This window comes from Lampetra fluviatilis, chromosome 35, assembly GCF_964198595.1.
Source record: "Lampetra fluviatilis chromosome 35, kcLamFluv1.1, whole genome shotgun sequence".
Taxonomy (NCBI): domain Eukaryota; kingdom Metazoa; phylum Chordata; class Hyperoartia; order Petromyzontiformes; family Petromyzontidae; genus Lampetra; species Lampetra fluviatilis.
Genome location: NC_136309.1, coordinates 3,577,169 through 3,600,782, shown reverse-complemented (window position 1 = coordinate 3,600,782; position 23,614 = coordinate 3,577,169). Strand labels below are relative to the sequence as shown.

General features: G+C 50.8%; 1 protein-coding gene across 1 annotated transcript in view; it reads right to left on the bottom strand.

The window, feature by feature from the left end:
• Positions 1-2,079: 2,079 nt before the first annotated feature.
• Positions 2,080-23,614, bottom strand: part of LOC144944685 (voltage-dependent calcium channel gamma-3 subunit-like) — a 47,859-nt gene continuing 26,324 nt past the window's right edge. Inside the window, exons 2-5 of the mRNA XM_078873045.1 lie at positions 9,325-9,402; positions 6,227-6,367; positions 4,766-5,154; positions 2,080-4,684 (exon numbers count right to left, since the gene is read on the bottom strand). Coding sequence (XP_078729171.1) covers positions 4,223-4,684; positions 4,766-5,154; positions 6,227-6,367; positions 9,325-9,402 — 1,070 coding nt within the window. The 3' untranslated portion in view covers positions 2,080-4,222. The remainder of the gene's footprint in view (positions 4,685-4,765; positions 5,155-6,226; positions 6,368-9,324; positions 9,403-23,614) is intronic.

Here is a 23,614-nt window from a genome sequence, read left to right as displayed (position 1 = left end):
TATGAATGTCCACGTGTTGAAGAGCCACTTCGTTGAGCTCTCGTTTGCGATGGCCAGGCAAGCCACATATCTCAGTGGGACCTTACACCTGGTAAAACAAAAGTAGTCTAGTTCAGTTTTTCTTCAGGTGGGAAAAGCGCACGAATGTTACGTCACTTCCTATTTACGTGTTTATCCGAAATAATTTTACGCAAACAAATTCGGATTGTCCGAAATAATTGTCATATCTAGGCACGATTTTTGGGACTCTGTTGTTGTTGTTATTGTATAGATGCGATAGATGGGGGGGGGCGAGGGCGAGATGCAATTAAAAAAATGATGGGGAGCATTGCGTTCGTTCAATTGCCATGACTGAAAATATTAAATATTCTTGTCGGGTTCCATAGGAAATGTGACGGGGAAAGGGGAAGCATTAGGTGACTGTATGAGAGCCAGCCATCGGATTTCCTTTCACTCTGCTGAAATAAGTGCTACATTGTATTCGAGTCAAAACACATTTGGATAATTTTTTTTGTTAAATAAAAGCGTGGATAAAATGACAATTTCTGTAAAAAAAAATAGAATGGGGGGGGGGGGGGGAAGAGGGGGAGAGTTTCGTTGGGCGACGGCTCAGACACGGGCCGCGACTTCGTTTATTTATTTCAGAACCAGAATCTTTGTTTAGATCGGAGGAGGAAATCCGATGAGCTATGAAGCTCTTTTTCACTGGCGTCCAGTAAGGGGGTGCGCGTTGGCAAGATCACGTGGGGCGTCCCAACAAACGGCGACGTGGCTGGCAAGCATCTTAGCTGCGCCAAATCGGGTACGGGAAGGAGGCCCTCTCCCATCGGGCTGACTAAGCCTTAAAAACGAGCACCCGGTGCAGTGCGCAAACATCAGCGCTGCGGAGACAAATCTGCAGTCGGGTCGTGGTGCTGGCCATCACCTCCGCCCCTCGTCACATGCCACGGTCTTCAACAAGCACTTGTTCTAACAGCCTGTTCAGGCTACACGGGGGAATATTTGCCGTAGTCCACTGAAAGGTATTTGCAAGTCTCGCATTCGGCCCCTCGGTAAAAAAGCAAAAAGTTCTCTGAACCCCTGATTGTGAAATTTGTGTTCAACTCAAGACCAACACGTAAGTCCTCACGACCATGTTTACCCATCCAGTCTCATCAGGCGCCCGATGATGCTGGTTGTAATTACCGGCGAAAAGTCACGGTACTCGAATTGTTCATGTTCTGGGTTCACTCTCCAACGCACAACCGGTGTGCTGAAGTAGCAACTAATCGACACGTTTTGTTTACGTGACAAACCTTACTAATTGGCCGTGTCGGGTGGTGGTCGGTTTAACGACACGTTTATATTTCGATTTAAAGCTTTCGTGACTGCAGGGATTCATCTTCTTGGTTTTTTCGGTAAAGTCACGTAGAATGGAAATAATAAAATAATACAAATAAAACATAATAAAATAATTCTCACGACGTTTCGGCCACCTGAGGACGGCTGCTTGCGTTGTGGCCGAAACGTCGTAAGAATTATTTTATTATGTTTTATTTTTATTATTTTATTATTTCCCTTCTACGTGACTTTACCGAAAGAACCAAGAAGACACATTTATATTTACGCGATCTAACCCCACAAGAAACCTTCGTTTAAGGAATGATATATGTACGTGTCTTTAATGCTTGCAAACGTAAGCGTTTAGGATGCGATGGATTGCAATCGAGAGAACATGACCGGGGAGTGGCGGGAAACTGGGAGGCCTCTTCCACGAGCATCAGGGAGCGACCATCACAGCGCGGCAACAACCCATGGAGATAATTGGTTTTTTACCCTTTTACCTGGCAACAAAACTGACACCTTTTTTGACAAGGAGTCATGTTTGCATAGACCACAATACCTGCAGTCATAATGCAAACAAAAAACACAACTCTGATAATGAATGCACTGTCCTTGAAGTTGATTGGTCCACACCCGAGACAGCTTTCCTTAGAGCCTAGTCTCACATGGTGTTGGACCAGATGACGCCAAAAGGCGCACAACTCAAAGACAATGCACCATCATTTGCCAGTAAAAATATATTTTTTTACTGGCAAATGAGGTTCCAATGGTGTAAACCCATGGAGAGTTCCGTGGCTATGGTTTGGAGAGTTCCAGCGATATCTTCTACAGCAGGGGGTCCCCAGCCCCCGGGCCTGCGGACCGGTACCGGTCCGTGGCCTGTTAGGAACCGGGCCGCACAGCAGGAGGTGAGAGCGGTGAGTCCGTGCGTGGCCCGCCCCAATTATTTTGTTATTCTCCACTTCCGTCCGCGCCTCTTTCCCGCACTGCGCGCTCGTCTTAGTCAAGGTTTTGGTAAGCCCACAAGCTCTAACCCCTAGTAGCCAAAATGAGAAAAAAACAAACGTCGTTGGAGAGCTTCTTTGAAAAGGGGGAAAGACCCAATTATTAACCCCCCCTCCACCCCGGTCCGTGAAAAAAAATGTCTTCCACGAAACCGGTCCCTGGTGCCAAGAAGTTTGAGGAGCACTGCTCGACAGTAGTACACAAGGGCGAGTTTAAGAGTGACAGGACATTCTCACGTGTGCCCTGCGCTTACTTGCCATAGCGGTGCCGCTGTGGCGAGATGTTAACTACCTCGCCTGGCACACAGGAGGTCGTGGGTTCGATCCCGTGTCCCTCTCCACGTGGTCGCGTGGATTTTTCTCAGGTGCCCTCCGGTTTGTCCCCCTCCATGTTTAGAATCGACATGCGTTTGGAGTATTTGGCTGCGATAAGTTTACACACGGCGATAAGCCACTTCGTTGAGCTATCATTCGTGGTAGCCGGGTTGCTCCTGGTTAATTAAAAAAATAGTTGCTGTGCGCGCATTGAGTTCCACAATGCACGAAGAGTTGAACGCATGCGTTCTCGGACAGGCAGTTTGTTCCGCTGATGTTTTGGCCAAATATTTACAGGCAATGACTTTCTATTCAACACATCAATCAAGCCCAAGTGGTCACAAATATGCATAAACTTTCAACCGGATTTCCAATATGATCCTCAGCGCATAGCGTGCCGAGATCTCAACAGCGACCAGGTCTCAACACCCAGTGACCAGATCTCAACCCCCAGTGGACATATCTCAACACTCACTGTAACAAGATCTCACTCAGTCTAACCAGATCTCAATCAGTGTAACCAGACCTCACTCAGTGTGGCCAGATCTCAACACCCAGTGACCAGATCTCAACACCCAGTGGACATATCTCAACACTCACTGTAACAAGATCTCACTCAGTCTAACCAGATCTCAATCAGTGTAACCAGACCTCACTCAGTGTGGCCAGATCTCAACACCCAGTGACCAGATCTCAACACCCAGTGACCAGACCTCACTCAGTGTGACCAGATTTCAACACCCAGTGACCAGATCTCAACACACACTGCTGAAAGCGCGATAGACGCTAGCCGACGGCATCGTCACTCCCACCTCTTCCTAGATGTCTGGCCAAGAGAAGGTTGAGACGAGGAGGTGCAACCGCCGGTGGTGGGCGCACCCTTCCGCCCAGCAGCGGCGCAAGTGCGCAATTGCAGGGCTCCGCCTTTACCTTTCCAACGCGGCCACCGCTGCGGAAACACAACGGCAGCCTCTTTCTTTTTTTTTTCCACTGGCACATCACCCGAGCCGAGCCAGCACGGTGTCTCCCACAGGCAGTACACGGCGGGGCAGCTCGCCACTGTCCATTCGCCCTTGGCGAGCCAGAACCGAAACCGAGTGGGGGGCCAAGCAGGGCCAGGGGCGGGGCGAATGACCGCGTTCGTGGCGCCGCGTGACTAAGTCGTCCAGTACGGATGCGGCGGGGGTGGGGGTGGTGATGGGGGGGGGCACACAGACGGCGTCGCCGCGTGGCCAACACGCGCCTCGACCCGTTCCGTCGGCACTCGAACTCGTCGCCGCGCCGTCTCCTCGCGCGTCAACTCGTTCGTGACGTCAGCGGCGCGGCTCGGCTTCTGCAGTGGAAGGGAAAAAAAAAGCCACCAAACCCTGGCGCCTCGCGAGCCGCGCCGGAACTGCCTAGGCCTACCGGGGCACGCACTCGGATTTCTGAGGCGAGAAGGAAAAAAAAAATAGATACAAACGTGAAAAGTTCCACTCGGTCGTTGTTACGCAGCCCATCCTGGATTCCCGCGACGACGATGACGAGCAGGATCAGGATGTTGAGGAGGAGGAGGTGGAGGAGGAGCAGGAGGGCCCCCGTCACACCGGCGTGGTCCTGCGGTTCGTGATGGTCGACGTGAGCGTGTCCTGCATCTCCTTGTGCACGCAGTTGTGCGAGTGTTGCACGAATCCTCCCTCCCCGCCCACGTTCATCCCGGCAGCTCCTCCCGCTCCTACTCCCACTCCTCCTGAATTGTTGAAGGGCCCACTCCCGCCTCCTCCTCCACCGCCGCCGCCACCGCCACCGCCTCCGGCCGCCGCCACATTTCCGCCTCCCACTTGCTTCCCGCCGGCGTCTCCGCGCCCCAGCGTGTACATGGCGATGTCTCCCGCCGACGCCTGCGACTGGCCCGCGACCGCCGCGGCCTGCTGCCCCGCCGCGGCCTGCAGGCCCTGCGAGGCCACGGAGGAGAAGCCCTTGGCCGCGACGGGCGAACCGTCGCGCGAGCGCGGCTGCTGCTGCTGCTGCATCGTCATCTGCATGGAGAGCGGCATGGTCATCTGCAGCGGCATGGTCATCTGCATCGACATGGGCATGCCCATGGAACCCTGCTGCTGCTGCTGGTGCAGCTGCTGCTGCTGTTGCTGCTGGTGGAGGGACGACAGCGGCGCCTCGCTCGAGCGCGAGCTGGAGCGGGAGCGGGAGCGCGAGCGCGAGGGCGAGCGCGAGCGGCGTCGGTAGCGGTAGACGTAGGCAGCCGGGACTCGAGCGGCCGCCGCCGCCGCGGCCGACGACGACGAAGCGGCCGACTTGCGCAGGAAGTCGGGGCGGAAGCGCGCCCGCTCCAGCCGGTGGTTGTCGATGTAGATGCGCACGGCGAGGACGCCGACCATCTCGGCGACGACGAAGGAGAGCGCGCCGAAGTAGAAGGACCAGCCGTACGAGTAGTTGTTCTTCTTCGACTGGCTCTGGTTGGGGTCGCCCACGTTGGCCGAGATGTAGACGATGATGCCGATGATGTTGCTGAGACCTGGCCCGTCCGCGCCCGCCACGGCGCCGCCGCCGCCGATGACGACGACGACAACAACGACAACAACAACAACAACGAGCGGGGGGAGTTAGGAGATTCGTCGACTGCTGCGGTTGTTGCTGCAGTGGTGGTGGCAGCGGTGGAGGTGGTGCTAGGTAGTGGTTTGGCGGCGGTGGTGGTGGTGGTTGTTTCGTGGTGATGGGAATGGTGGTGCCGGTAGTCATTTTGCCTGTGATGGTTTGATGGTGGTGGTGCTGCATGGTAGTGGTTTGGTGACAGTGGCTGTATGGTAGTAGTTTGGTGGTGGTAGTCTGGTGGAGATGTACGCAGTGATGCCACCAAGGACGTCATCATCATTATCATGGTGGTAGTGGTGGAATTGTAGTAGTTTAGTGGTTGTATGATGGTGGTGATGGTGGTGAAGGCGCTTGTATTTTTTTTGTGATGGTAGTAATCGTGGTGGTTGCACAACCAAGATGATGCCGATGATGATGTTGCCACTACCTGCGTCGTGTGGTGGTCGTGGTTGTTTGGTGGTGGTAGTAGATTGGTGGTGGTGGTAGTATATTGGTGGTGGTGGTTGTTTTGTGGTGGTGGTTTGGTGGTGGTGGTAGTAGATTGGTGGTGGTGGTTGTTTTGTGGTAGTAGATTGGTGGTGGTGGTAGTAGATTGCTGGTGGTGGTTGTTTTGTGGTGGTGGTTTGGAGGTGGTGGTTTGGTGGTGGTGGTAGTAGATTGGTGGTGGTGGTTGGGTGGTGGTGGCTTAGTGGTAGTAGTAGATTGGTGGTGGTAGTTTGGTGGTGGTGGTAATAAATTGGTGGTGGTGGTTTGGTGGTGGTGGTGGTGGTGGTTGGGTGGTGCTAGCAGTGGCGCTTAAGAAGTACCGCATGGGATGTGCGATGTCATTACTAAATAACAGCCACAGTGGTTTGATGACCATAGCGATGGCGGTGACGGTTCCGGCCTTTGTTGCTGCCACTTCGCTAACTGCACTTGCCCCGAAAATCTCTAAAAGGCTAAACGGGGCGTGGCTGGGGCATCTTTGTCTTTGGTGTGCTCGCGTGCTGTGCCACCTGCAGAGACGAAAAAGATCCCCGCGCTCAGCACGATGTTGTTCTTGGATTTGTAGAAGCGGCTCGCAGCGATGCACAGCCCCCCAAAGAGAAGCAACGCCACGCTCAGTATGGGGAACACGCTGGAGGCTCGCACCACGCCTTGCGGGGGGGGGGGGGTGGGGGGGGCGAGGGGGTAACACATTCAACATCTTCATCATTTACACCATGGGAACCTCATTTGCCAGTAAAAAATATGATAATTGGTTTTTTACCCTTCTATCTGGCAACAAAACTGACACCTTTTTTTTTAAATCCTTTATATTAAGTTCGCTTGCTTGCTTGCTTGCGTGCTTGCTTGCTTGCGTGCTTGCTTGCGTGCTTGCTTGCTTGCGTGCTTGCTTGCTTACGACCGTGCAAATCTTTCGGTCGTTTTTTAACCCACTTCCCGTGATCCAATCGAGCTGACATTTTCCACACAGACTCGTTGTGCGAGACAATTATTGTTCGTGAAAAAAAATTCCCAAAATTTTACACTTTTTAGGCAAAAAAATTGTATTTTACATATATTCAAATAGAACTCATTCATGGCTTTGGCTGAACGTCACAGTGTAAGAGCCCAGAGCGTAACCCCTCCACAGGCCGTGTCGGAGTAGCGCAGTTGGTAGCGCCCTCGCTTCCCATGCCAAAGGTCGCGGGATCGATCCCCGCGTCCTCCACAGGCGAATATATTTTTAAATCCTTTATATTAAGTTCGCTGCCACGCATATAAAGGATTTATAGTGAAAAACTTAGTTTTTACGGGTTATACTTATTGACCAATCAACTTCAAGGACAGTGCACATTATCAGAGTTATGTTTTTTGTTTGCATTATGACTGCAGGTATTGTGGTCTATGTAAACATGACTCCTTGCAAAAAAAAGTGTCAGTTTTGTTGCCTAGATGGAAGGGTAAAAAAACAATTATCAACATCATCATTCATCAGCAGCAGCAGCAGCACCAACGGCAGCAGCAGCAGCAGCAGTGGCACCGTCAGCGTTATTGATCAGAATATTTTTGTTCAAACTGGAGAAATCCGATGAGCTGCAAAGCTCTTTGCCACAAGGTGTCCCCGTAGGGGCGCGGCGTCAGAACGTGACGACGACAAAAAAAATTACATCGACTTCGAAAGGAGTGCAAAGTGTAGGAAAGATAAACGAATCACTTGAACAAATAAAAGTAAACTACTTTTTTTTTGTACATTCCCAGGTAAATCCCACTGAGGTGTTAACGTATATTTCAGAAGCGATAGCTCATCAACAAATCGGCTTATCACGTGGAAATGTACAGCAGCAAGATAATCGAAATAATCTTAAGTGCAGCCGCAATAAAATAAGACCAGGTGTGTCGGGGAGACCGCTTTCTCCCCGACAGACCTGGTCTTCACCTGAGGACGGCTGCTTGCGTTGTGGCCGAAACGTCGTGAGAATTATTTTATTATGTTCTATTTTTATTATTTTATTACTTCCCTTCTACGTGACTTTACCGAAAGAACCAAGAAGATGAATCCCTGCAGTCACGAAAGCTTTAAATCGAAATCATCACCATCGTCATGACGGTTGTTCATCTCCCGCACCTCCGATTAGCACGGTTGGCTACGTACGGTGCGAAAGAAGTTCAACGTAGATATATAACAGTAGATCATCGATTACCATATTAACATGTGTGATATGCAGTAGATCATCGATTATCGGGCGGCTTCGGGGGGGGGGGGGAGAAGGGGTGCCGGATTTTAAAAAACTCCGGAAAATCACGACATGATCATTATTTAAAATCGCTTATTTTTGCACTTTCTTGTATGACGTTATGTTTTGAGGTGTGTAACATTTTTTTGTGTTTTCAATTTGTTCACTATATGAAATCGGCGTAACTAAACACACAAATTAATCAATAAATATCCTATCACCGTACTTATCACTCCAATCTCGAAGACTCCGCATCACGGGGTGATGTATATATACATGTTTAAGTTGTACGTAGTGTATAATGTACCGCGTGTAATATTTAGCACTGAAATCGAGCGTAGCTGCTTTGTTTTTTGTCGCGCCGGATGGTTGCCAATCACCGAAACTCGGCTACATCCTCCGGAGAGGTTTCACCGGATCGGCCCGAGGAACCGCCGGATAACGCTGGGAGCAGCCCGGATCATGGACGATCTGCTTGTACGGCCGCAGGTGATCAAGTACAGGTGGAAAGCTGCTGCTCGAATGTTTTACGACGACGACGCTGACGGCTTGTGATGAGTGGGGGGAAGGGACTAAGGAGGAGGAGAGTGGGGGGGGGGCGAGGCGATATTGGGGGTGGATGTTGCAAGAAGGAACAGGGAGGAGGATGGACACACTAAACTATTTTATTGGATTTCGATTTAAAGCTTTCGTGACTGCAGGGATTCATTTTCTTGGTTCTTTCGGTAAAGTCACGTAGAAGGGAAATAATAAAATAATAAAAATTAAACATAATAAAATACAATTCTCACGACGTTTCGGCCACAACGCAAGCAGCCGTCCTGTCTCCCCGACAGACCTGGTCTTCACCTGAGGACGGCTGCTTGCGTTGTGGCCGAAACGTCGTGAGAATTATCCACGCTTCCACGGGGAGAATCTCCGCACAAAGCAGTTCGTTATTTTATCAACCGCTGGAGGAAGGGATGATGGGTGGAGTCACCCCCAACCCACCCACGCGCCCTCCAAACCACGATTCGAACTCGCAATCTTATGATAGCGAGCCGCTCGCTCTACCACTGAGCCAACTGAATATATATAGAGGCCCGCAGAGCTTGGGAAATTGTTGGCACCGGCTGCTTTACCGCGTGGCTGCTGCTGCTGCTTCTTTTCCGCTCGTCTGTGGTTCCTCCTCCTGGTGCCTTTGAGTCGTCATCTCCCTCTCTCTCTACGAGTGCGTTTCATGTTGACATCATCATTATTATGAGCTTGTACCACACATGGACAACTGCCACTGGGGGGGAGGAAGGGGAATGGGGGGTGTCCCTTGCCCCAGGTTTGTTGCGTGGAACGCGCGGTGATGATGATTATGACGATGATGACGATTGTGACGGTGCAATGCCGTGGTTCGGACTTACGCATCAGGTACTCGGCTGAGTCGAAGTCGGCATCTTCAGGAAAATGATCAATTTTCTTGCAGCGCCCCTTCAGAGAGCCTGCGTGGAAGAGATGGAGGATGGGGAGAGATGGGTGAGAGAGAGGAAAGAGAGAGCGAGAAGTGAGAGAGAGAGAGGGCAGAGAGAGAGAAAAGAAGCAGAGACAGAGAGAAGGAGAGTGGAGAGGAGAGAGCGAGAGGAAATAAAAAAATGCGAACAGTCTGACAAACACTGTAAACACGATGGAGTCAGCGTCACTATTGTCGTGATTAAATGTAACATCTTCATCGCCAACGCGATCGTCGTCGAATCACGACAACTTATTCTACAATCGCAAATGTTGTCATCATCGTCGTAATCGTCATCATCAAAATGGACCTTGGTTATCACTATAATCATCATCATTTATATCATAATCCGTATCATTAACCATATCATTATAATAATTGTAAATAATATCATCATCCGGAACAATATCATCATTCAAAATAATATCATCATCCAGGACAATATCATCATAATTGTTACCATTGTCATTCAAAATCATATCATCATCCCGGAACAATTTCATCATCATAATTATCATCATCTCTGTTATCATCATCACTAAAAATAATACAATCATCATCATCATCATTCAGAACAATATCGTCATCATCATTGTTATCGTAATCATTGCTATCATAATTCAACATAATATGATCATCATTCAAAATAATACATACATCATCATCATCCAGAACAATATTGTTATCATCATCATCATCATCATTGTTATCATCATCATCATTGTTATCTACGCTCCGTCAGGGTCAACTCTTCGATCCCCCTCCCTCCGCACACCACCGCGGCACGAACCACACCGCACACCACCACGCTACGAACTGCTACGGTGACGTCCTTGTCCCCCCCCTCCTCCTCCCCTCGCTCTCTCTCTCTCCGCGTGGCATCTCGCTGACAGGGAGCGTGAGACGCGTGACCTTTTCTGATGAGGCGGGAGGCACCACACAGCGTAGTCCCTCCCGGTTTAGCATGACAATGGGGGAGGATGCTCTAACACGCACACAGACAAAGATCCCCCGAATAGTCGCAACGGTCCTTTTGGGGGCAAGTGCCGTTTGCGAGCAGCGGCAATATATGTTTTTGTATTTTAATTATTTCTTTGTCATTTTCACCAGGTAAAGCCCCACTGAGTTATATGGATTTTTTTTTTCAGAAGCGACCCGGCCACAAATGGCCCATATGTGGGAATTTATAGTAGCAGCGGGCACCACCAAATATAAATACAAAGATGCTCCGTAAAGCCTCAGCAGACTGTTGTGGCAAGTGCTGTTAGCGAGTAGCACCTATGAAAATCGGCAGTACACGCGAAGGGGTGGGTGGCCAGCACAACGCCCGAGTGACGATCATTTTTTGTATACACCGCACCAGATACTGTACTCGTTTGAGGCCGAGTCGACCTAGAGGAGGCACAGGACCGGTTCAGATAATCGCCACGTGTTGGTGGCCTTGAGCGGGAATCGAACGTGGGTCGCCGGGTTTGTATCGCAGTGCGCTAACCGATGCGCCACCGCTCCCCACCTCCCACGCGCACGCACACACACACAGACACGGTCACACACAGAGAGATAAACACACACACAGACACGGTCACGCACAGAGAGATAAACACACACACAGACGGCCTTACACGCCGCTACACACGAAATAAACTCCTTCATTTCGTCTACATAATAGAGTGCTCTTAGATCTGAATATTATTATTTTTTTTTGTCAAGCTAATTCACACCGAGTCCGCATGACTCATGTTCAAGAGAGGCCTTCATTGTTTATTCAAATAAAAAAAATATGTTTTGCATGACAACGTAGTGAGTGGGATTCGAACCCAGGTTCTCGCCGGAACCGGCTCTGACCCCTGACCTCTGAGCCACCCAACCACCTTCGAGACATGAATAATCATCATTATATTTCTTGAGTCGAATCGCGACCAGGACTCGTGACACATCTCGTGGAATTATGAAGACAAATATTGTCCAGGCCATCGGCCCCATGTGGCTTTCAAGACCAATATTATCATGCGGCAATGGTTTTATCTGGATAATGTTGGACCGGTTTCGATTCCATGGGTATCATCAGTAGAGTCAGGCTCGTGACAACAAATGCCGCCGGATTATTGGGATGTAATCGACAAGAGCACCCCCATATGAACATCGGAACCTATCTGGAGACACGGAATGGAGGTACAGAACTCATACACTATGAGACCTCCTTTACCAGTAGCAAAATATAGTAATAGGTTTTTACCCTTTTATCTGGTACAAAAACTGACACCTTTATACAAGGGATCATGTTTGCAATAACCATAGCACAAGCAGTCAAATTGCAAACAAAAAGAAACAACTCAGATAATAATAATAATGATATGAACTGTCCTTGAAGTTGATTGGTCCACACCCGAGACAGCTTTTCTTAGAGACTAGAGACTAGGCTCTAAGAAAATCTACTTCAGAGTTGTTTCTTTTTGTTTGCATTTTGACTGCCTGTGTTGTGTTTGTTGCAAACATGATCCCTTATACAAAGGTGTCAGTTTTTGTACCAGATTAAAGGGTGAAAACCTATTACTACAGAACTCCTATTATCCGCGGTCCTATTACCCGCAAATCCTCTTATTAGTGGCAGCTGAAGGGTCCCCCAAACCCCATATTACCCACGGCCCTACTGCTTCTGTGATCCGCTATTTTACCGACAATGGATAGCGAAGTGGCTCCTTAAAAATCTCGTGGGTAAGAAGAAGTTGCAGTGAAAAGGAAACCTATTATCTGCCGGGGTTATCGATTACTCCTATTATCCACGATCTTTTTTACGGATAAGCGAAAGCCGCGTGGCTAATTGATCCTATTACCCGCAGGGGTTGTGACTACAGCTCGGCGAATCCGTCCCATCCATGTCACTGCGGAAAATCGAGGATTATAGGTTTCGGCGATAGGGGGGTAGGGGGGAGGTGGGTTATCCCCCGCATCACCGCCGTGTTCGCCTGTTCCCACGACGCTCTGCTACGCCACACGTGCGGAGCGTCGCGTTCACGAAACTGATCGGACGCCGTGCCGAGCTACGGGGGAGATGAGGAGGAGGAGGGGGGGGCAAGGCGGGCGATGCAGGCCATACTCTTTGGTTCGGTAAAGTCACGTGGGTAGAAATACAAATCACGACGTTTCGATCACAACACAAGCGATCTGCCACGGCAGCTCTCTCGCCAACTTCAGAATTTTCTTGCCGTTGTCGTTCCACCTGATGAAGATCGCTTGTGTTGCGATCGAAACGTCGTGATTCGTTTTATTTTATTTTTATTTCTACCCACGTGACTTTACCGAAAGAACCAGAGTATGGATTCCTGCAGTCACGAAAGCTTCCGACCAAGATTGAGGCAGTACATCGTTACCTGACCTCGCGGCTGACTGGTTAGTGGCAGTACAGCAAGATGGACATACTGCGCTACCCCCCACCCCCCCCACCACCACCACCCATGACTGGCAGTATAACTCCCCCCCCACCTCCCTGCCCACCCGCCGTACGTGTAGCGACCAGCGATGTCGCTCAGGGTGGTGGGACGCCGAACGGGACGAGGAGGAGGAGGAGGATCGATCGATCGATGATGGAATTGGAGCGTGCTCGCGTTTGTCGAACGCGCTGTGATCCGGAGCGCCGTGCGCGCTACCACGTGGTGCCGCGCGCGTGCGTGCGCGTGCACGCGCTACCACGTGTGTCCGCGTGCGCGCGCGCGCGCGTGCGCGCTGCTACGTGGGCTACGTCTCTGCGCTCAGGTGTAATGAACACAAACGAAGGTAACATTTTGCCGCTGCTGCTGCTGCTGCTGCGTGATTGGTCGTAAGCAAGAAGAGCATCAAGAGTGACTCGAGACGTGTCCCGTCCAACGTAAACGCCACGCGTGTGTGCGTGGCGCGTGAGCTTTAAATGGAAAACAAATACATAACTGGCGACGCTTCGGACAACGGCCCTTCTTCATAGCAGGTAAATAAGGAGACGAGAGAGATCGAGCGGGCAATGATACACACCGTGGGGAATGATGAGAATCATTTTTTTTTACGTTTCCCGATTAAGGCGCTTCAATTGTCACGATGAACAGTTACACTCCGAGTCGCTGTTGACAGCCGTAAGTCTCAAGGTGTCCCCAATAGCAGGAGGATATCTATTGAATTGGCGACGTTTCGGGAAATTGCCCTTCTTCAGAGCAGAGAGATCGTCGCTGCTACCGTGCAGAGGAATGTCCGGGCAGCTTCATGGACGAATGCGGAAAGTGGTTTTTGTTTTGCTATTGGGAGTAACGGGTCAATTAAACTCGCACACACACACACACGTATAAAGATCCCCCGTATAGCCTTTAACAGACTTTTTTAGGGCAAGTGCTGTTAGCGAGCACCTACGATGCTGGGCAGGGCACACGAGGAGGTGGGGTGGACAGCACCACGCCCGGCCGCCTTTGTCTCTCCAGTGGCGATGTTTCACACACTGCACCGGGTAGCAATTTGAGGCTGAGTCCACCTAGGGGAGGCCCAGGACCGGTTCAGATAATCGTCACCGGTGTCGACAGTGAGCGAGAATCGAACTCGGATCGCCGGGTCGTCGCTTCCACACAGCACTTGCCCCAACAGTCGTTGAAGGCTATGCGGGGGATCTTTATCTTTGTGTATCTACGTGCGGGGTGCGGTAGCGTAGTTGTTAGCGCACTAAGCTCCGAACCCGGCGACCCGAGTTCGTATCCCGCTCACGGCCAACAAACACAACGACGATTATCTGAACCGCTCCTGGGCCTCCCCTAGGTCACCTCGGCCTCAAATGAGTACCTGGCGGGGTTTGTAGTAAAAAAAGAAAAAAATTGAGACAAAGGCGGCCGAACGTGGTGTTGGCCACCCAGCCCTTCGCGTGCCGTGTCGGCCGTCGAAGGATACGCGGGGGATCTTTGTCTCGTGCGTGCGCGTTGCTGATTGTGATGGTCAGAGGAAGCGGGTGGGTGCCAGCGTGTCTCGGCCTTGTTCATATATCGGGACCGTGCCCTTCACAGTGATTCGCCGCTCGTCAAATCCCACGTCGCCTCCCTCCCGCGTCTCCCTGCGGCTCCCGCAAGAATTGGTGGGGCACGCCCCGAGCAGGATGGGAAGGTGGGGTCCAATTTCAATCGATCGATCAGGGTCCATGTCAATCAACCACCCCGACTATGCCACTGAGACCCGTAGACCATAACATGGAGACGCATAGACTCGAAGAGCGACGCTTCGATTCACATTGAGCCCCCATAGGCTTCACATCGAGATCAATATCCTCAATGTGGCCTTTAGACTTACATACAGCCCCATATACTTAATATAGAGACCCATAGACTCACATAGCGACACCCTTAGACTTAAATAAATACATAACATGGATCCCACAAACTCACATAGTGACCCTTAGACTCACATACAGCCCCATATACTTAATATAGAGACCCATAAAATCTCAGAGTGACATCCTTAGACTTCAATAAATACATAACATGGAAACCCATAGACTCACACAGTGACCCTTTAACTCACATATAGCCCCATATACTTAATATAGAGACCCACAGACTCACACAGTGACCCTTAGACTCACAGCCCCATATACTTAATATAGAGACCCATAGACTCACATAGTGCTCCTTAGACTTAAATAAATACATAACATGGATCCCACAGACTCACACAGTGACCCTGAGACTCACATACAGTCCCATATACTTAATATAGAGACCCACAGACTGACATATAGACCTCACATAGAGACCCATATACTCACATATAGCCCCCATAGACTCACATATAGACCTATAACATAGAGCCCCATAGACCACGCTATGCCACTGTTCGTGACGTGCAGATTCAAACACCGCCACCCTCGTCCCCACTGCACGCGAATCCCGATCCGTTGCCACGATTCCAGGTCTCGGCTGAAATTCAAGAGTTCATTCCTTTTGTTGTTCCTGTCGTCGGGTGCGAGCTCCGGGTTTTTATTGCCACCGCGTGCCGTCGCGCGCGTGCGAAGCCGTCTCCATCGTGCCGTGAGGCCGAGTCGATCTAGGGGAGGTCCGAGCCAGGCTCAAATTCACGCAAGCCAAAAAAAACTAAACAAAAAATAGAGGCAGAGTTCCTGCGTTTCAGGCCGAGTTGACCTAGGGGAGGTCCCAGCCAGGCTCACATTCACGCAAGCCAAAAAACCAAAACAAAAAATAGAGGCAGAGTTCCTGCGTTTCAGGCCGAGTTGACCTAGGGGAGGTCCGAGCCAGGCTCACATTCACGCAAGCCAAAAAAAACTAAACAAAAAATAGAGGCAGAGTTCCTGCGTTTCAGGCCGAGTCTATCTAGGGGAGGTCCGAGCCAGGCTCACATTCACGCAAGCCAAAAAAACTAAACAAAAAATAGAGGCAGAGTTCCTGCGTTTCAGGCCGAGTTGACCTAGGGGAGGTCCGAGCCAGGCTCACATTCACGCAAGCCAAAAAAAACTAAACAAAAAATATAGGCAGAGTTCCTGCGTTTCAGGCCGAGTTGATCTAGGGGAGGTCCGAGCCAGGCTCACATTCACCCAAGCCAAAACAATTATAATTAGAGGCAGAGTCCCTGCGTTTCAGGCCGAGTCTATCTAGGGGAGGTCCGAGCCAGGCTCACATTCACGCAAGCCAACATAGTCATGACCTCTATATTTTAGGCTGAGCTGACCCAGGGGAGGTGCCAGTAGCCAACTCCAACCACGTACCAACGTTGCCCCAACGTTGGCACGCTCCTCTCCTCCCTCCCTCCCACGTCCACCTTAGTCTCACCCCGGCTGACTCTGGGACTCTCATCCGTGCCTCCGTCGGCATCCCGACTCCGACTCCTTCATCCACCTCATCGTCCTCTACGTCCTGCCCGAAGGCCCTGGTCCCCCAACTCCAGACGACGACACCAGACCCCTCGGCACCGTTCGTAACCCGACCACGTCGCTAAAACAACGCGGCTCCCAAGCCATTCACGGATCAATGTCAACATCGCACTCAGAGCCTCCTCCTCAGGGCTCGCTCCTGCCTGCCTCTCCCCTCTCGGTCACACTCCACTCCCCTCCACGCGCTCTCCTGCCTCTCGGTCTCACTCTACTCCCCTCCACGCACTCTCCTGCCTCTCCCCTCTCGTCTCACTCCACTCCCCTCCACGCACTCTCCTGCCTCTCCCCTCTCGTCTCACTCTACTCCCCTCCACGCACTCTCCTGCCTCTCCCCTCTCGTCTCACTCTACTCCCCTCCACGCACTCTCCTGCCTCTCCCCTCTCGTCTCACTCCACTCCCCTCCACGCACTCTCCTGCCTCTCCCCTCTCATCTCACTCCACTCCACGCACTCTCCTACATCTCCCCTCTCATCTCACTCCACTCCCCTCCACGCACTCTCCTACCTCTCCCTCTCATCTCACTCTACTCCCCTCCACACACTCTCCTACCTCTCCCCTCTCATCTCACTCTACTCCCCTCCACGCACTCTCATACCTCTCCCCTCTCATCTCACTCTACTCCCCTCCACGCACTCTCCTCCCTCTCCCCTCTCATCTCACTCCACTCCCCTTAACGCACTCTCCTACCTTTCCCTCTCATCTCACTCCACTCCCCTCCACGCACTCTCCAACCTCTCCCTCTCATCTCACTGCACTCCCCTCCACGCACTCTCCTACCTCTCCCATCTCATCTCACTTTACTCCCCTCCACGCACTCTCCTGCCTCTCCCCTCTCGGTCTCTCTCTACTCTCCTCCACACACTCTCCTGCGTCTCCCATCTCATCTCACTCTACTTACCAGGGCGACTGCCTCCAACTGAGCCTCCTCCACAGAGGCCGATCTTGACACCGCTGGTACCAGTCATCGGCAAATCTACTCAGCTCCACGTCCTCCTGTACCACATCACTCCATCTTTTCTCTAGCTCGTGCCGCGCCCGTTTAGCCCCCTCTATCCGGCCGAACAAAAGCTGTTTAGGCATGCGGTGGCCGGGCATGCGGGCTACATGACCCAGCCAACGCAGCCTTGCCTGCCGGAGGAGCTCACCGATGAGACTTTGCCCAGATATTTCAAGGATTTGTGAGCTCTTCACACAATCCAGCCTGGTTAAACCCAGGATGGATCGTAGGCAGGCCAGCCTAAATGTTTCTAACCGGCGAAGATGCTCCATTAGGGGGGGTCCACGTTTCGCAAGTGTAGAGAAGGGACGGAATAACCGTGGCCGAGAAGACCTGAAGCTTCGTGCGGAGCAACAGACCAGGTAGCTTCTACACAGCGTTACGCAACCGATGAAAATATATTGCCGCTAGACTGATTCGGAGTGAGACCTCTGCTGTTAAACCGGAGCCGGTCATGAGCACACTGATCAGGTATGGGAAACTCTGCACTCTCTCCACAACTGCTCCATCACTGATTCGGAGTTGTGGGAGTGGAGTTTCCAATGGTACAAAATACCCAGGCAGGTGCTTAGTTTTGGTGGGGCTGATGGTAAGGCCCCACCTCTTAGTGGCACGCTCCAGTTTCAGCAGCAGCATCTCCAACTCCTCCTCTGAATGAGCAGCAATTACCAAATCATCGGCATACATAACGTGGTTGACCAATAGGGAGCCATCTCTTGACCGCACCCGGGCATCGATCAGCCTCCCATTATATCTGTACCAAATGGAAATTCCCCCGGTACAGCTATTGAAGGCTTCACGAACTACGTGGTCAAAATAATAATGTGGGAGCCAGAGGACATCGCTGTCGCACCCCAAGGTGTACAGGGAATGGCTCTGACTCCCGGCCACGTAGTTTTACCCGAGCTCGCTCACCGTCACGAAGGTCCTTAATGATCGTGAGCAGAGGGTCAGGGACTCCGAAAGCACGAAGAACAACCCAAAGCCCAGGCCTACTGATGGAATCATAGGCCTTGACCAGGTCAATAAAGCAGAGATGTAGGTCTTGTTGGAATTCCCTACACCTCTGCTGTAGCAGACGGACAGAAAATATGGCATCTGTGCAGGACAGCCCTTTCCTGAAACCGCATTGGGGCCCTGCAAGCCCCTCCTCAGCGTGCCTAGTAAGGCGATGTTGAATAATACTTGCCAGGACCTTTCCCGGCACACTGAGGAGTGAGATGCCCCTGTAGTTGTTACAATCTGTGCGGTCCCCCTTCATGTAGGGTAGTCTGTGCACAAACGCCACCCTCCCCTCAGCATTTCGCTTGGGAGATCATCTCTGCCCGGTGCCTTTCCTGGTCTCAGACTCTGAATCGCTTTCAGTACTTCCTCAACAGATGGCACCTCAGCCAGCCGCCCACGGGGGTGACTTCTTCTTCCAATATTTGAGCCACCGCAGCTTCAGCAGGGTCACACACACACGCACAAAAGATCCCCCGTATAGCCTTAACAGACTATAGGCCCTATAGTCTTCTTTGGTTCTTTCGGTTAAGTCACGTCTAAAGATAAAATAATAAATTAAAATAATAGCGACGTTTCGATTGCAACACAAGCAATCATCATCAGGCATAAGAGAAATAGCAACAAAAATCTAACTAGAAAACTATAGACAGACATACAAGCAGACAGACATCACAAGGACACACAGAGAGAAGACACATATCGGCACAGAGAGAGGGGTCGTTTCTGTGACGGTCCCTTAAATATAGGGAGGGGGGCGGGGACGGAGAGAGGGAGGGGGCAGAGAAAATTAGCATATCAATGAGTGGACGGCAACGTGTTGCTGCTGCGCAAGTAAGATGACGACGTGGCACGGCACGCAAGCTGGAAAATTAGGAGAAAGACACACTAAAATTAAATAACCTCGCAAAATATCGAAATGTGATGTAATGCAACACAGAGAGTCGGTCAACACACAATTAACGCATAGCCTGGTTGATTACGTATTTCAAAGATTGCTAAGTTAGAATTTAAGTGTGAAAATTCCAAAGAGAGGACACAGGCAGAGAGAACAAATAGCCAGAGAGAGAAAAAAGATGAGCTTAAAACTTCCCCGTAGAAGTGGTTCAATCTTAATTTTTGGAGCTTTCGTGACTGCAGGAATTATTCTTTGGTTCTTTCGGTTAAGTCACGTCTAAAGATAAAATAATAAATTAAAATAATAGCGACGTTTCGATTGCAACACAAGCAATCATCATCAGGCATAAGAGAAATAGCAACAAAAATCTAACTAGAAAACTATATGCCTGATGATGATTGCTTGTGTTGCAATCGAAACGTCGCTATTATTTTAATTTATTATTTTATCTTTAGACGTGACTTAACCGAAAGAACCAAAGAATAATTCCTGCAGTCACGAAAGCTCCAAAAATTAAGATTGCCCTATAGTCTGTTAAGGCTATACGGGGGATCTTTATCTTTGTCTTTGTGTGTGAGCGGTAGTGCAGCAGACAGCGCGCTGCGCTACGAACCTGGTGACCCGGGTTCGATTCCCGCTCACGGCCAACATCAGTGACGATTTATCTGCACCGGTCCTGAGCCTCCCCTAGGTCGACTCAGCCTCAAATGAGTACCTGGTGCGATGTGTAACCATCGCCACTAGGGAGACAAAGGCGGCCGGGCGTGGTGTCGGCCACCCACCCCCTCGTGTGCCGTGCCGGCCTTCATAGGTGCTCGCTAACAGCACTTGCCCCTACAGTCTGCTAAGGCTATATGGGGGATCTTTGTGCGTGTGTGTGCGCGCGCGTGTGTGTGCGCGCGCGCGCGTGTGTGATCGCGGCGAGGTCTGAATAATGGATTTGTATTTAATCTCCCCGTGTTCCGCGTCGCGTGTGTACGCCCTGGATACGGGTGCCCGGGTCCGGCTCGTTTATAATTTCGCAGCAGAAATGTATCGCCCGTAGCAGTGACGTGAATTTTAAATCCTCTCTCTGCGACGGAGCCGAGAGCACCATTCACGTGCCGAGCTCCCTCCTCCCTCACTCATTCGCTCACTCGTTCTCTCCTCGTTCTCTCTCCTCCTTCCTCTCCCTCTCTCGCTCTCTCCTCCTTCATTCTCCCTCTCCCTCCCACCTCCTCCCTCCCTCGCTGTCTCTTCATTCTATTTTTTCTTTACGATCAGAGGAAACAAGAAGATGCTCGGTGTAGTCGGCACTTTGCTTCGTTCGTCATTTCGTTTTTGTAGTTTTTTTTTCAATGCTTTGCTTTATGTGCACCCCCCCCCCCTTTTTAACTAACAAATAGATAAAGAAAGAGAGAAAAAAAGACCATAATATATATATAAAAAGAAGGAAATAAATTTTTTTCCCAATAAATGTCACGCTCTGCTCTCCTCCTTCTTACCCCTTCCCTCTCTCTCTACCCCCCCCTCTCTCTACCACCTCTCTCTCTCTCTACCCCCCCCCCTCTCTCTACCACCTCTCTCTCTCTCTACCCCCCCCCATCTCTCTCTCTACCCTCTCTCTCTCTCTACCCCCCCCTTTCTCTATCTACCCCCCCTCTCTCTCTCTACCCCCCCCTCTCTCTCTCTCTCTACCCCCTCTCTCTCTCTCTACCCCCCCCCCCATCTCTCTCTACCCCCCCTCTCTCTCTCTACCCCCCCCTCTCTCTCTACCCCCCCCTCTCTCTCTCTACCCCCCCTCTCTCTCTACCCCCCCCATCTCTCTCTACCCCCCCTCTCTCTCTCTACCCCCCCCATCTCTCTCTCTACCCACCCTCTCTCTCTCTACCCCCCCTCTCTCTCTACCCCCCCCCCTCTCCCTCCTCTATGTCTATGTTCCCACTGTTTTCTATGTAATTTTTTTTCTCTCTCTCCCGTCGTCACAAAGCTCTGCCCCCCCCCCCCCAAAAAAAATAAAACATGCTTCAAATCGCTTTAAACTATTGTCATTGTAGTGCGAATTTAATGTGGCGCTGCACTCTGATGCTGTAGGAGAAAACATGTATTAAAAAGTATATTTAATTAAGTAGAACGTGTTGTCTATATTTATTTAAAGTTGCGCATTCTGATGTGACGTCACATTTCTCCCCCCCCCTCGTCACACATCGTCTGACCCCCCCCCCCCCTAGGTGCGTGACGTCATTTATGCACGGCTCCCAAGCAATATAACATCGGGTGACGCAGGCAATATTTATTTCGCACGAATGTCACTTTGTCTAATGGCCAGTTTAACGCGTCGTGGGCATTCGCCACCAACATTATCCACAATCAAGGCTGGTTTTGGCTCGGATCGCGTAAATCCAAATGTGCCGTAGAACCCGTCACCACCAGACACGGCCAATCAGTGAGCTTCGTCACGTAAACTAAAACGTGCCAATTCGTTACAACGTCAGCACACCGGTTTGCGTTGGAGAGTTCACCCACGACATTTGCAACATCGATTGGCCGATTGCGTACGTATGCTGAACTTCTTTCGCACCGTACGTAGCCAACTCGTGCCAATCGTAGGTGCGGAAATGACAGTGACCAAATCACCGCAACGGCGCCCGATTCCCATCAGATCATTGGAAGCTAAGCGGAGGTTGAGCCTGGATAGCCCTCGGTTGGGCGATCACTTCCACAACCATCACCACCACCACAACCACCACAACCACCACAACCACCACAACCACCATCACCACCACCACAACCACCACAACCACCACAACAACCACAACCACAACCACAACCACAACCACAACCACAACCACAACCACAACCACAACCACCACCACCACCACCACCACCACCACCACCACAACCACAACCACAACCACCACCACCACCACCACCACCACCACAACCACAACCACCACCACAACCACCACAACCACCACCACCACAACCACCACCACCACCACCACCACCACCACCACCACAACCACCACCACAACCACCACCACCACCATACCGTGCACGCCTGGCTGCCATCGGCTGCTGCGGGGACTGCGGTGGTGATGAGCAAAATGTTGTACTGTACCGCTACGCCTCCCGCATACAGTTCATCTATGCTCCCCCGCCTCTAACAAACCGCACCGACCGGCGTGGTGAAGTATGGTCGAGAAGCTCCTCCCTTCCCACGCCCTCCCCCGTGTGACCGGCAAAGTTGTCGGGGTGAAGGAGGCTATCATATTCTGAGGTTTTTTCGGTAAAGTCAGCCGCACCGAACCTCACAATGGCTCCTCCCACCCTCAACCAAGGACTGTTTTCTTGGTTCTTGCGGTAAAGTCACGTAGAAGGGAAGTAATAAAATAATTAAAAAATAAAACATAATAAAAATATTTTTAATATGTTTTATTTGTTATTATTGTATTACTTCCCTTCTACGTGACTTTACCGAAAGAACCAAGAAGATGAATCCCTGCAGTCACGAAAGCTTGAAATCGAAAAAAAAGACTGTTTTGTTGGAATTTCTCTTACTTAATGCAGCAGCCGTGCTGTGACGGTTCCACCTGAAGACGGAAGCTTGTGTTGCCTCCGAAACGTCGTGATTTTTATTTTACTCTTATTAATTTAAATTTAAAAATGTTTACCTACGTGACTTTACCGAAAAAACCTCAGAATATGAATCCTTGCAGTCACGAAAGCTTCAAATCTAGAAGTGAAGGAGGTTCTCATCCAGCAGTGGATTGACGCAAGGGAGTCTAACTGATCGCGTGCAGATGTCGAGCGCGTGGGCATATGTTAACAACCTCGCCAGGTATACAGGAGGTCGTGGGTTCGATCATCCCAACCCTGATGCCTGCTGCTGCTGTATATTTGGAGTTTGCGTCTCTCTCTCTCTCTCTCCTCGTGGTCGCGTGGATTTTTCTCCGGGTCCTCTGTGGTTTTCCCCTCCGCATTTAGAATCAACAACATCACGCGTTTAGAGTATCTTACTGCTCTAACATTTCCACACGAGGATGATGGTGATGATGAGCCCACTTCGTTGAGCTATCACTTGCGATAGCCAGGCTCGTTGCTTAACAAGAGCTACGTAGCTCGTTGAGGCTTTACCTGGTCAAAAGTTAAACAAAAATAGAAAGTCGAGTTCATAGGTAGGCGCATTTATTTCATTACTCAGCACACCCCCAGATCCGAATCACCGCTCGCGCAGACGGAGAGCGATTTGTCGGCAGATGCAGGCGGCAATGCCCTGCAGCAGAAGCAGCTGCCGCCGTGTGGCAGATAGGCCGAGGCAAAGGTTAAAGGTTAAATGTCCCAAGTATCTCAAGGTGGCCCTAGGATTTATTCAAATAAAAAAATGCTGTTGATTATGTGGGGTGCATCAAATATTGGCACGCAATTCTAAACGCGATAA